Below are 13,931 nucleotides of genomic sequence, written 5' to 3'. Positions count from 1 at the left end.
AAAAGGGGAAAAGAGGGAGGGTGGCGTTGCAGGGCAACAAGGTACGTGACGGAGGAGAAAGTGGAGAGGTGGCGGCGATTTCTGAATTATTAACCACGCGAGCCGTTACGTCCCCACTTCAGTGTTTTCTATTTAAAAAAAAAAAAAAATTAAAAAAGCGTTCAGACACACGCGGAAATAGTCGTATGAAATACCTTAAAAGTCATTAGACTCGCTGGTTTGTTAGAGAGTCAGTTTCTAGCGGCGTCTGCTCAACTTCAAATAGCGAAGATGCCCCTGGCACAACTAGCTGACCCTTGGCAAAAGATGGCAATTGGGAGTGCAACGAGTGAGGTGAGTCTCTAACAGCATCCCACGCATCAAAACTGGCGACTTTAAATGTTACTTTTACTATAACTGCTTGTTTCTATATTGGTTCTGGCTTCTGCCGGCGAGGCAAGCCTCCAAGCTGTGTCAGCTATTTTATCATTGATGTAAGCTTGGAATTGAACAAGGAATTAATCAGTGTCCGTATCGGTATATTAGCGTGTGTAGTAAGATTGCCCTGTCTATAAATGGCAGACGACTTTGATATCAAAGGTAGGTAAGTTAGTTTTAGAACGATTTCGGACATCCTGTATAGCCTGTTTGTTGTTTGTGAACAACATATTTGCTGAGTTTTAAGACTTGAGCCAATTTGTCTTTGGTCTAAAGCTGAACGTCATGGTATGACTGAATCATAGATCAAGAGTTTTACTTCATTGTGCGTTTCCTGTCCTTTCAATGCTATCAATGATACTTAGTCATTACGCCCTGTCACTACATATCACTTCCACATTACTGGCGATATCTGCATATTTATGTACGGTATAGACCCCGTCATTTTCAGTTCGCAATTACCGAAACGACACGGGGAACGGAAAGAGTCTGGAGGTTTCGAAGGAATGGTGTTTTAGTTATTTTGGGATGGGCCTAAATTACGCAGTTGTAACGCAAATATTATCCATCGCTCGTCCCCAGTAAGCACACTGACACGAAATAATCATTTAAGATGTATTATTATGTTCATTTAAAATATTAAACGATATTTTAAAAAAGTAATTCAACAAAAAGGGTGAATTTACAGGCGTATTTTGGCTAGTTCCTATTTACACATGACTGAAATTATCCAGTGTCTTTTGTTTGCTGTTACTGTTAATCCGAAATAAATACTGCCGAATATAAACATGTTCAACTGAGGTCTTATTACTAAACCATTGCAATGTGTATATTGTATAATACTAATATTCTGGCACATGTAGCATATCATATAGTGTACCAACATACAGTCGTAATGATGATATTACAATATTATAAATTCCAGCTTTCTATAGTTCTATAGTTTTCTATTGTCATATTGCCCACACATCCTGAAAATGTGGTGGTAACATTCTGTGTGCCAACTCTTGTGTGCATTGATTTGGAGTGATTTGCACTGTGAATGGCGGTTGTCAAACTGGTCAGCAGTAAGGTCATCAGTCAGCCTGCTGGCTAAGTAGTGACCAAGAGCCTTGTCTGAGGCTGCACCCAGTGTGATGACTGCTGTAATTTGCCCAATAATGGCATGTAGGATGGAGTGTGGCTTTTGCACAGTCGTTTCAGTCTGAGGCACAGTCTGGTCACTTATGGTGATCACGTTAGCCACTTTTGTCTGCTGGGGAAACAATCACTTGCACTCTCTGTAATACTGATATTCAGGCCTTTGATTCCTGCAAAACCACTTCTGAAGGCTTAGTAGTTGCACTGAGAGTATGGGAACCTGTTACTAAGATCAGTTGTTAGTGTGACCATCAATTGTCTTGGTGAGCATGCTGTACTGAGTGAGTGAGTATGTGAATGCACTTACATATCCACCTTTGACTGCAGGACACACATCATGATTTGGAGGATTCAGTAGGAGATGATGATGGCTTATCCTGTCAGGTAAGTCACTTTCTCTATGTTTTATCTGTTGGCTATTAACTCCCTTCCACTTTCTCTCTTGTTGTTGCCTCTCTGCCATTTTTGTATCAACTACTCTGTCCTTCCGTTTCGCTGTGATCCTTTTTCATGTCATCAGGTCTTAAGCATGATAGAATTGTGTTGAAAGATGCACCTCATTCGAGCAAAGTTGTAAAAATGCTGGTTAGGCAGGGTGGAAGCTGCTGTTGTCTCATGGGCCTGTGCTCACGTCTTTGCAAAGAAGGTGCCTTATTGACCCCAGAATCCCTTCAGACAGCGAGAGCATTGATTTGGCCAGAGCATTGTGAATGTCATAGCCCGAGAGGTACTCGAGTCCTCCAGTGCACTGTTCTGCCCTGAAACACATCTGGGCTCGCTAGTGTTCCTTGTCTTTGGGAGTATATCTATTTCCATAAAGACAGAGGTGTGAGTACAGTGGGTGTCATCGCAGTGCATTAAGAGAACATCCGGTGGGAGGGGAAGTTAATGGAATGCGTGTTGGCATCAGAGTCATTTTGCTGAGACCTACCTCACAGGTCCTCTCACTCTCTTTTCCCTTTTTCTCTTTCTCCATCTGTCTCTCTGCCTTTCTTTCTCTCTTCCTCTCTCTTACACTTTGTCTCCTTTTCTTTTTCACTCTCTCTCTTTCCCTTCCTTCCCTCCCTCCCTCTCTCTTTCTCTCTCTCTCTCTCTCTCTCTCTCTCTGCCTCTCCATGATCCCCAGTGGTGCTAAAAGGCATTGATTTTTAAATGAAGGATAGATGGGCCTATAGATCTTATGGAGAAAGCGTGGACATTAGAAATGTCTTCCTAGTATTTGTGTTCTCTTTTGAACGTGTACACTCAGGCACTCAAACACACACACAGTCTTGGAGAACTGTTCTCTGGCTAGGAAAAGGAGAGTTCACCTCACACACAGCCAGCTTACTTTTGTGAATCATGAGCTCTGTCTCTGACCTCTACTTTCAGCTTGAATGGACTGTACCTAAATTGAGACTCTACAAAATCATCAAATAGAAGCGTTTGGAACATAACCATTTGAACCATTGTCCAACTGCCTTAAAAATGTGCTTGTGTGCATATGTGTGGGTGCACGCATGTGCATGCATTTTTGCACATGTGCACGCTTTGCAAAATATATGTGACTTTTTTTTGTTTGTTTTTTTTGTCTCCATGCTGAGTGTGACTGGGTGTACATTAAGAGCAGATAATGCGTGTTAATAAGTGAGTGAGTGCGTTAGAGTTAAGTGGCCCTAAATCAGGTCACTCTCTAACTGAATGCTTTTTGGCCAGCAGAGAGCTTGGGCACATATGAATTACTTTGGGCTTTTTTTCACACGGAAGGCAATGTTTCCCAAACAAAAAGAACTAACGTGACTTTAAAAATATTAGAATCATTTTGTTGTATCTGCTATTGTGTGTTTGTGGGTGGAGGGGGCAGGAGGTATGAGTACATGTTTGTGTTTATTACAGATGTGTATTTGTTTATGCAGATGCAGTTATTGGGTTAACATGCAAACAAACCCTCTCATTCCATAACATTGCAGTTTTCTGCATGCCAGCTCTGGCACCCTCTGCTGTGTTCTGCCAGCTAATATAAACAACCATACATGAGACACAGCAACACGATGCAAAGCTGTGTCAATAGAAGAATGGTGTCATTTCTTTGCTTACATATATCCCCCAGCATGGGGCAGATTACCCACGTGGTGATTCACAGTGGCTGGACGTCCGATCCTCATGCCCAGCATGCCCTGTCTACCCATAGCTACGCATGCGCTGCCCTTCCTAACCTTCCTAAGTCCTGGCTCAAACGTGACACTGACAGAGGCCGTCTTTTCGCCACACGTGTGTGTGGTGCGCACGTCCATCTATGTCCGCTTGTGTGTTTCTTGTGTGTTAGTGTTTGGCTAAGCCTCAGATCTCTCTGGCAGATGGTATTTAATCTTTCCTCGGCCATCTGGACTGACACTCACTCACTCACTCTCTCTCTCTCTCTCTCTCTCTCTCTCGCATCTTTTACACCCACTCGTGCCTGAATATCTCTTTTTCTGTTTCCCCTTTTCTCTTTCCACGTAATTTTGCTCTCTCTCGCTCTCTTTCCGTATTTGTGTGCTCTCCCTCCCTCCCTCTCACTCTTTCAGCACTGCAGTCAGGTGTCAGTGAGAGTGGCAAGGCATCACACTCTCAACTCCGTGGCAGCACTGAGTCATCTCCACAGACTCACAAGCAGATCGTATCCCTCCCATGTTGGGACTGTTATCTGAGCTTCACGTTCGGTTCAGCTATACAGATCACTGGTTCACAGCAAAGCATTTTTTTTCTCTCTTATTAATATTCCATGTGACACAAACAGAAATTGGTATGGTCTACAGCTCCAAGACTAGGAACAGTAATAGTCCTCTTCCTTACCCAGTGTGGGTAGCTGCTTTCCCTAGGCCCTCCAGCCATGCCATAGCTGGGACTAGAATATAAATCAGTGTACTGCAGGTGCACTTTGGTGTCTTTAAAATGACCTGAAATTGCAGGCACATGCAATTTCTAGCACAAGAGTGTCATTATGGGAATTTTAAAAATCTGATTCATTTCAGCTTTCTAAAACACATTTCAGATTTGCATGCCACTGGCCCTCTGAGAAAGAGGAGGAAAAGGCAGCCGGATTACAGCCCCAACACTGAACCATCAGAGTCTGAGACTGCAAATCATGTTGTAGTACGCACATGTTTAGATACTTGGAGGATGTCTGCTAGTCCCTTCTGCTTCCCAGAGGATTTCTCTTCAGTCTGCCTATCATCAGTCAAATGAGGAAAATGAGCCCTTGCCATATGCTGCAAAAATCCCTGACAGCCACCAGATAGGTAGTATTTTAGTAGGGTCCATATGCTCTAAAGTCCCATAGCCATTTTGGAGATTGAGAGGATCCCATTTCTTTGATGGAGTTTGCTGTTGATGAGGAACTTTAATAAACATGACACGGCCACCAGGGATTGAGAGCATGCTTTACAGTTACTCGCTGTCTGTGGTCTCTCTTCTGGCTATTGTGATTGGCTGAGTGAAAGTGTGGTAAAACAGCAGCACATCCTGCTCAGATTTAACATTGTTAAACTTTGCCCTTTTTCCACAGAATGGGAGGGCTAATTCCATTTTACGGATGTTGTGTGCGGATCCGGTGTTAAACACCAAAGTTGATACTACTGTAGTCCTGCTCCATCGCTCACTCGTCCATTTGATGGGATACATTTATGGATATTATTTGTGGGGGAGCATTTGAATCTGGGCAATAGGTTTGATAACTCTGCCAGACCCTAGAACTGTTCCTCCTGGTAAGGTCTGAGTTACTCCCGTGGACTTGCAGGTAGGTATAGGATAGTTGTGCAGAGCTGTGTTTAGTCTGAGCACCCCTGATCACCCCCTCACCTACATTTCCTGTGGAGACACAGTGCAGCTCAACGTGGAGGACAATTCCTTACTGCCATATAATGCAGGATAATCAGTAAGGGAGACTGCAGGTAATTGTGTTCATTCTCCAGAGGAAGCTCACGGTGCTTGGAGGGTTCTGAAAGCATTACTTACAGTACAGTGAAGCTGTTGTAAGTTGCACGGGCTGCCTGCTACCGTATTGCCCTGCTGACTAATGGGGGTGGGGGGGGTTTTCTGAATAAGTCCATTCTCCAGGCACGCTCTTTAAAAGTCCCACTCTAGTGGGTCACAAAGGCAGCGAAGAAGAGCCTGTGTGTATGAGAGAGAGCGAGAGAGCGAGAGAGAGAGAGAGAGAACCTGTGGGCGTATGTCACAACGGCAGGCTTGCTGGTCTCCACACTGATTAAACTCATCTCTTTGTTCCAGGCTCAATAGGAGTGGGAGAGCACTCCTCTGACTCTGCCGCCGAGTCGCCCGTTCGTCCGCATGGCAGCTGTTGACAGGGGAGACCTTTAGTGCGCACCACAGTCACGCTGATTCCAAGGAGCAAGGTTCAGGGCTTTATTTAGAGGTGGGCTTTCTTGATCGTTGCTGCTTCTAGACAGTGAGTTTTCTAGCATGTTTTGTAACAAAGAGGAATCTTCAAGGGCCTGTGCTTCCATCTCCTGCCTTTTGGATTGATGAGGCCTCAGAGCTGAAGGAAAGGGACAAAGATGGAGGGAAGTGGAGTGAGATGGGAAGGAAGGAGAAAGAGCTACAGTGGAAATTACTTTGAAGGAGCGAGAGTGAGCAGAGGAGGCATTTTATGACCTTTCCCAAGCCAATTAATGCAATGTCAAATGCAAACATAGATTCTTAAAGGCACATCGTAATCTTTCTATACTGGCACTAATGCAGGCACCCCCCTTTACCTGCAGTAATTCTACCCCCCCACAATCGCTGGAGTCATCAAGCCCTCCCCGTCTCGGACAGCAATGGCTAAGGCGCCATAAAAGAGGATAATTGCAAGCAGCTCCTGTGAGGCTCTTGATAAGGCAGGTGGTAGGAATGCGATGGCAAGGGTGTGCACTGTAGACATCCTGTCCAAATGCATTGTGATGAGTTCAGTTCCACATTTGGTGTGCTACCAAAGGTCAGAGTCCTTGGACAGTGCCACATGCCACCCAACTCGTTCCTGTTGTGCAAGCCTGAGTCAATGCAGGAATACCGTGGCCTATGGGGGGTCTGCCACACTGACCTCAAGGATACAGGCAGGCAAGTTTATTTGTATTCACTTTTCCTATATGATGGCTATTCAAAGTGCTTTACACAGATACAAAGCACTATCAAAGCGCAGTTGATCATTTCCTTTCCATTTAAGATAAATATTATGGGTAACCTTTTGGTATGTTCTGCCTTTTGGGAGTGATGGAGTGCGGGCAGCCCCTCAGCCGGCCAGTTTTTCCCACATTTGGAGTTGAGCGCTACAGGACTGTCTTGGCGCTGTGCCCATGTGTGAGAAAAGCATCTGGGAGGAAGCGGGATCTCAGGTTGTTAGTGTGTGATGTTATGCGTTCATCGGGAACGCCAGGCTTTCCGAGAGCTCTCTGAGAACCAGGTGCTGTGGGGAGTCTCCCCGGCTCTGTCAGTCCATGCAGGAAGTGACGTGAGCTTGGAGGAAACACTCCAACACTCCACCTTTGATCTCTGGTGAGTGAGTGGGCTTGCTCATGTGGAGGAATGTGGAAAAGCCCCGCCCAGTGCAGGAAAGCTATATAATCTCCCAGCTTTGTTTCATGGGCTGATGGGCAGAGTTTTTATTTTCATTTATTGCTAAATTTATTTTTGCTATATCAGGACATCTCTCAGTCTGCCAGCTCTGGGTGCTTTTAATTTTAATACTTGATGTTCAGTGCTGTTTTAATACCATTTATCTCTTTGTGTGTGTGTGTGTGTGTGTGTGTGTGTGCGTGCGTGTGGAGAGAGACTGAGAGCATGAGAAAGGGAGAGCCCCTCCTTAGTTTCTGCTTGTGCTTTTAAATGTGTGGTTCTGTCCATTCAGCATAATTTCATCGAGCAGGAAGTGCACCTTCGTTCGAGGCTAACTGACAGGAAACTATGAGAAGCGACCTCTTCTGACAGACATACAGGCATGCAGATCAAAACACAGCAGTGTTTAAGGGCCATTAAAGACTCTGGAATGGAGTCCATTTTCATCCCGGCATCACTGCGGCCAGCTCAGGTTTGCCTTGGTCATGATAATCTCGGTTACAGCTGAAAACCTTAAACTCCACAAGGCTGTGTATGCTGCTGAGCTGGTTAAAACTGATAGCATTCACTGCGTATCTTGATATAAAAAAAAAATAAAATAAAAAAAACCTCTATGCCTAATTGAATTTGCCTCTTTGGCCATTTGATGGGCCAAAAGAAACTTGTATCTGAGATGTGCCTCTCCTTATAAGTCACAGTCAATCCAGTTCAGCAGTATGTACCCCAGGATCAAAATGTTGGGGAGTGTGGGGAATTGTGCGAGAAATTTGTTAGGTAGTTGAAACCTTTGAGAAGGGGTGAGATGCTCTCTCTGGACAGCTGGGCCTCTTCCTGTGCAGCTGTTGCCAGGGGAACATAGACAGGACATGCTCTAATCGCAACGCTGTCCAGCGGCTCGAGGGCCCTTCCTGGGCAGGGCTTCCTCTGGCTCTCTTTTGTGCGGCGTATGACTGCGCATGGGTGAAGCGCCTCCCTACCCGGCTTTGCCTCAACGCAGAGCCTGCAGTGACTGCCGAGGAGCGCTCTCAGTCCCAGGCCACGGGGCTGGCAGGAACTGGAACGCACAGAGCAAAGATGCTGAAGATGTTTCCCATACGCATCAGGCATAGATTCACACAGGTAAGCCAATGGAGATCTATAAGGGGAGCTCTGGATGGGCGGATTTTTGGGGCAGTAGCTTGCATGTTTGTGCCTTAAATACAAGAGGCGTTTTGCGTTGTGCTTGGCATCTGCGAGTTCCTCCCTGGATGGGAGTGACCTGGTGTTTTGGCCTAAGAGGTTTTTTTGGTCAGCGAAGGAGAAAGAAAGAAAGAAACTAGGTGGAAAGAAGTGGCAGAAGAACATGGAGTCTGGGCTGTTGTCGCCCTTCCTTCTCATTGCCTGGCAGGATGGTGGATTCTCTACTAGCTGTTGTCTCGAGCCGGGGAACCACATCAAAGGGCTCACGTGTCTGTTTTCATACGAATGGACTGTGTGCAATAACTTGGTGCCTCTTCCTCGCTCTACTTTTTCTATCGTTTTCACTCTTCTGCTCCCCTTTCTGTTATCCAATCACATCTCTTTTAGGTTTGCAATAAATTTATTTTCCCTTAACATTTCACAGCTGTTAGAGGGAATGTTAGCATGCTTCTAGCATCAGATGTCAATAATTTAGTAATATTCAGTAATTAGGAGACACCCTGTGCAAAGAAGCCCTTTTCAGTGTTGATGAAGCACAGTGAAGTCCATAATGAATAGGCTAATATGAGGTGAAGGAGTGATGTGTACATGTGTATGTGTGTGTATCTTTGTGATCCTGTGTGCAGGACTATTAACATGCCATGTAATATAAGATTTGATGTCAAGCCTTTTGCATACAGTGAAGTACCATGCCACAACCTTTGCATGTTCCATGAAGTGCATCATGAATGTAAAATGTATTGGTTTTGAATCACAAGTGAAATTGCAGAACACCAGAACACCCCTTAAAAGGGACCAAGTATAAGCTGTAATTTTGCAGTTTTTCATCAAGTGTCCTTCACACATATATAACGCTGATGGACAGTCGTTGAACAGCTGAATAATTTAGCTGTTTCCTATTCTTCACTAAATCATTCATATGGTGATGATAACCTCCGAGTCACCCAGCGTGGTAGTCAGTGTGGTAGTCAGATGTTTTGGTGGAAGCAGCATTATTTCTTTCTGTCTTGGGTCTGTGTAATATTATGTTGTGTGACAGCTGATGATAAAGACCTTTTTTCTGTTATCTGACTGGTACATATAAGGCTCCATTTTGTGAGTCATTGTCTGCCTAAAGGCTTTTCAATTTTACAGGGTCATAGGAAAGGGGCTGAGGACAGCCTATGCAGACAGAAGCAGGAACTTGTTAAAATAAGCCAGGACAAGGTCAAAAAGCTTTTTTTTTTTCTTTTTTTTTTTTTTCTTTTTTTTTTAAAAAGATTCCACCTCTAAAACAAACATATTGTGGGGGGTTGATTGTTTCATTTCAGTCCTTTGAACTGTGGAAAATCTGATACAGACAATACCCAGACAATGTGGCCTGATTTTTATTTTATTTTTTATTTCCACTCCTCATAAAACTATTTTTAGATACAGTGGTATGATTCATAATCTTTCCATCAGTGGACACACTGGAGGGAGAGGGCGCCGCTACAAGCACTGATCGTATCACATGATTAGACTGGCTCACTTATAATTGATTAGCTAAATTGATCTTCCTGTCCTCCGCTAGGAAATGCATGAATAAATTATGTCTCTCTCTCTTTGCCTCATTGCCGCATATGGAATTCTTTTTGTGATGTAACATGTAGGAATAAACTACGGATGTAGGTTTTTTCTGCATCACTTTCACATGAAGCAGATGTGAGATGTTAGGAGGAAGTGTATATCCTCTGATGACCCAAGCCTGACTGGGTGCTACAGTGGTTTGGACTGGATCTCTTTTTTCAGTACCAAAATGGAAATCTGCTCCCCGTTCGCCTGGTTTGGGTAATCTGGGTCAGTGTTGGAAGGTTGAAATTCGTTGAGTAATTTGAGCCACTGCACATGTTGACCCCTGTGCTTGAGCTGATGCAATAAATGTATCAAGAGTCCTGAAAGCTTACAGCTGCTCCAGTGTATTACATCTCTCACACACACAAATCAACACCATCCCCCTCATCCATTAATATTCAGTGGCAATGTTTTGTTTTTTTCTTTTTAATCTGCCTGTGCAGATCAGTGCATTATAGTTCACCCTCTGAATGTATGTATGCCCCCTGCAGGTGTGTGTGCCCATTGATGGCATGCAACCTTACCTCTTGCTCCTGACCTCCTGCTCAACGAGTAACAGTATTTTGCAAACCACCCACCTGAAAGTGACTTCCACAATTCTGCGCACACAGCCAGCAGAGGCAGTTTGAGAGCAAAAGCAGAGCAGCTGCTTGTATTCCCCTTCACATGAAGTTGATGCCACAGAATCTCTACTGATTCCTGGTTTGACGGGTCTGGTTTTAGCCAGGTGATGTCCATGAATTGGTGTTGGTTTTTAAGTGTATCTGCTGAGCCTGAGGAAGTGTTGCGAGTTCCTTGTTTCAGTAAGCGCTGTTTGGATCCTGATAAGGCCAGTGGAAATCTTTGCTGTCAGTTTAAAGAGAGTAATTAAAAGCCTAGCACTGCCTTGCTGTGCACAACAGGTGCCTTTAACCTCAAATGTAGCACCACGTTCTGTGTGCATGTGTTTGTGTTTATATATGTATGAGCGAGGGAGGGTGGGTGGATGAGTTTGTGGCGTGCAGTCAGCTGAGTGTGGGGATCTCCACCACTCTCCAATTTCCGTGAAGGGGGCTTCAGAGGGGGATCTCCCAGTTGCAGCTGATCAAACCCCGCCTCCGGGCTTCCCCGCTTAGTCAGCCAGTGCCATGTAGCAGGGCACGCCAGCACTCAGCAGACATCCCCCACGAGCACATACCCATCGAGCATGTCCCCCCGGCTGGCAGGCTGAAGCCAGGCCCGGGCAGGCCCAGACATGGCTGCTGGGAGGGGCTGGGCACCGACGCTCAGAGAAGCTCTGACCTGCGCTGGCCTGCTCCCACTGAAGGCTCTGCGCAGGCTCTTCGACAGGGAGCTTCTGAGATTCACCAGCCCCGCTGTGAGTAGCTCTGCACGGGCACTGATCGGATTTCCGCCTGTGGCGATTAAGAGACAGCTTGTAACGCTTGCCCATTTCCAGGGTCACTGTACAAAAGTGCAAAGGCTTAGAGTATCATAGTGATTCATTTTATCCTTCCTGCTTGGATTGCTTTGTGTCTCCCAGTCATTTTTTTGTGTAATCAGATAGAATGCTGTTTATTCCCAAATGACCTTTGCATCATCAATTTAAATGTGTTTAAATATACAAGGAGTGATTTATCACAGGATATTTTTTTGACTTGCAATCAATTCAGACAGTACTTTTTCTGTTGTTGATGGGCAGAAGTGTTAAAACTTTAGGCAGGTAATTAGAAAGTACATTTATTTATTTGGAACAGGAATAAAATTTACACTGAAAAACTGAAAAAAGTATAACAAATTTTTTTTTTATAAACAAAATGTACAGTGTTACTACCATGACATTTTTGTTATTACTAGGATTAAAATTCAAATTTTATACTTCTTGTTTTTTAATTGGTATACTTAACCTAAATTTAGCCAATGTTGTTTAAATGCAGCTAGTTACTTTGGTGGGTCTGTGCAGAGCTGTTGCAGCATAATTTTACTTGCAGTGGGATTATAGCGTCTCCTTGCTGCAGGATTATGGCATCTCCTTTGAGTTTTGCTGAGAGAGAAGCCTAGAACACAGAGGTCACATGCCCAGGAGCCTCACAGCTCTTGCATGCTACAACTGGCTTCCCCCAACACACTTCAAACACAAAATACCAGATCCAGCATGGCCCTGCACGTGTTGACTTACAGCACATTCCTGGAATGCAAAAACATCTCTTCCTTTCCCTCACACACACAAACAAACAAACACACTCACAAACACACAGATGCACACACACAACTGGAATACCCTAGACAACTCCTGTCATTGTGTTACCCTAATATTAATTATGTCAGGTGATTTTAGATGAGATGCTTGTTTGACCACAAGGTGAGGCCAGGCCAGCGCAGGCTGCTAAGAGCAGAGGCCTCGGCACTTTCTGCAGTGAAGGCACACTTGCCAACCTCAACATCTCAGAAACAGGGACACTGTCCAAGCCCAAGCAGGGAGTCAGACAGGCCACCCACAGAAAAAATGGATTTTTGATACCTGCATTCTGGTCAGATTTTATGTATGAGAATCACAAAATGGTAAAATAATAGCAAATGCATTTTGTGTTTAAATTATTTATGTTACCAAAAATGACAATGAGTGCATATAAGATTGTAGAATCAGAACTTTGCATTATTGTTGTTGTTGTTATTGTTTGTTTATTATTATTATTATTATTATTATTTTATATTAGCATGTATTAGCTAATCACAATGTGACCATGAGATACCAGAAAGGCTCACAGGCAGTAAGGAACTTCAGTCAGCTGATCAAATGATGTCATTGTTAGAGTTTAAAAACTCCCTCTAAAATGGGGGAAGTCAGGATCATTTTGAGGCCGGGAGAATACATAGTGACAGCAACAATAATAAAAATTGGTAGAGCTGGCAAACATGTGCACAGGTGTTCTTTAATCCCATGATTAGGAGGTGGGACATGAACATCCTGGATAGCCACCATCTGCAGGCTGAGTCACAGCTTCTGTAATACCAGCATACACACACACACACACACACACACACACACACACTTGCACTCACAATTTCCACCAAGAGCACATTCACTGGACGGCACCCCCGCAAATGGGCAGGAAACTGTGTTTAAGGGGCACTGGGTGACTTAAACATTGTTGTCTGTTGGACTTTGTTTTATACTTGAGCTATCTCTAGATATTAATAAATGTGTAGGTTATGCACAAATAAAATGTCAGTTTTCTGTTTTTGTCTCTGCATTTCTGTGTTGAAGCACAGTTAATGTGCATTAATTAACTGTACGAACAGGCGAACAGGCCAACATAACAGGTCTGTACTTAAAAAGGCACTGAAGTGGCATCAATTAACATTAGCTCAAATATTGAGTTGTGGGACCAGTATGTGTCAACTTCATTTTCGTACTAATGCGTCGGTTTCCATTCTTGGCATGATTAAGATGAGGCGTGAATTATGCTGTTGTGAGAAGCAGGGGGAGGGGGTTGGTGCTGGTGGGGGTGGATGGTGCAGGTTCATGTCGTATCTTTCCCATATCTCTCTCTCCCTCTCTCTGGTGGGCTCTTTTTCATTCTCTCTCTCACTCGCTCTCTTCCCTTCCTCCTGCCCTCCCTCGCTCCCTCCCACCTCTCTCGATTGGTCTGATGTTCCTCTGAGATAGAAGTTGCCGAGTGAAATGAAGAGTGCTGCATTTCTGGACAGCCTCAGAAACGGCACGCGATCCTACCAGGCAGTCTCCTGTGGTTCCATTACTGCTCCTACCCTACCCCCGGAGATAGGCGCTCCTGGACCGAGAGTGCTCCAACTAAGCATCTCAGCCGGAGAGCTCTTGGAGATCTGTAGCTGGATGTTGTCTCCAAGCCTGTCCGTGGATTCTCTCCGCAGTCAGGACTAAAGTAAGCCGGGTCGGACTGGCGACGGCCCATGGTGCCCGTCGCGCAGCTTGTCGGAGGGCGTGGAGTGGCTCTGAGGGCTGGCGTGCCACTCTACAGGCCTGAGGGAGCCTCTCTCCCCATGGCAGCATGCCAGCTGCACTGAAGGAG

The 13,931-nt window shown here is 44.8% G+C and overlaps 1 protein-coding gene across 2 annotated transcripts in view; it reads left to right on the top strand.

Annotated features, from left to right (window-relative positions):
• Positions 1-13,931, top strand: part of rps6ka3b (ribosomal protein S6 kinase, polypeptide 3b) — a 24,841-nt gene continuing 10,910 nt past the window's right edge. The window contains exons 1-2 of one of the 2 annotated variants that reach the window (XM_027004410.2): positions 1-333; positions 1,885-1,941. In XM_027004410.2, coding sequence (XP_026860211.2) covers positions 271-333; positions 1,885-1,941 — 120 coding nt within the window. In that variant the 5' untranslated portion in view covers positions 1-270. Of the gene's footprint in view, positions 334-1,884; positions 1,942-11,104; positions 11,258-13,931 lie in introns of those variants that run through there. The other variant, XM_035526087.1, reaches the window with a different exon arrangement.

Source organism: Electrophorus electricus, chromosome 5, assembly GCF_013358815.1.
Source record: "Electrophorus electricus isolate fEleEle1 chromosome 5, fEleEle1.pri, whole genome shotgun sequence".
NCBI classification, from domain to species: Eukaryota; Metazoa; Chordata; class Actinopteri; order Gymnotiformes; family Gymnotidae; genus Electrophorus; species Electrophorus electricus.
The sequence above is the reverse complement of the archived record's forward strand: the minus strand, read 5'-3'. Positions and strand labels throughout refer to the sequence as shown.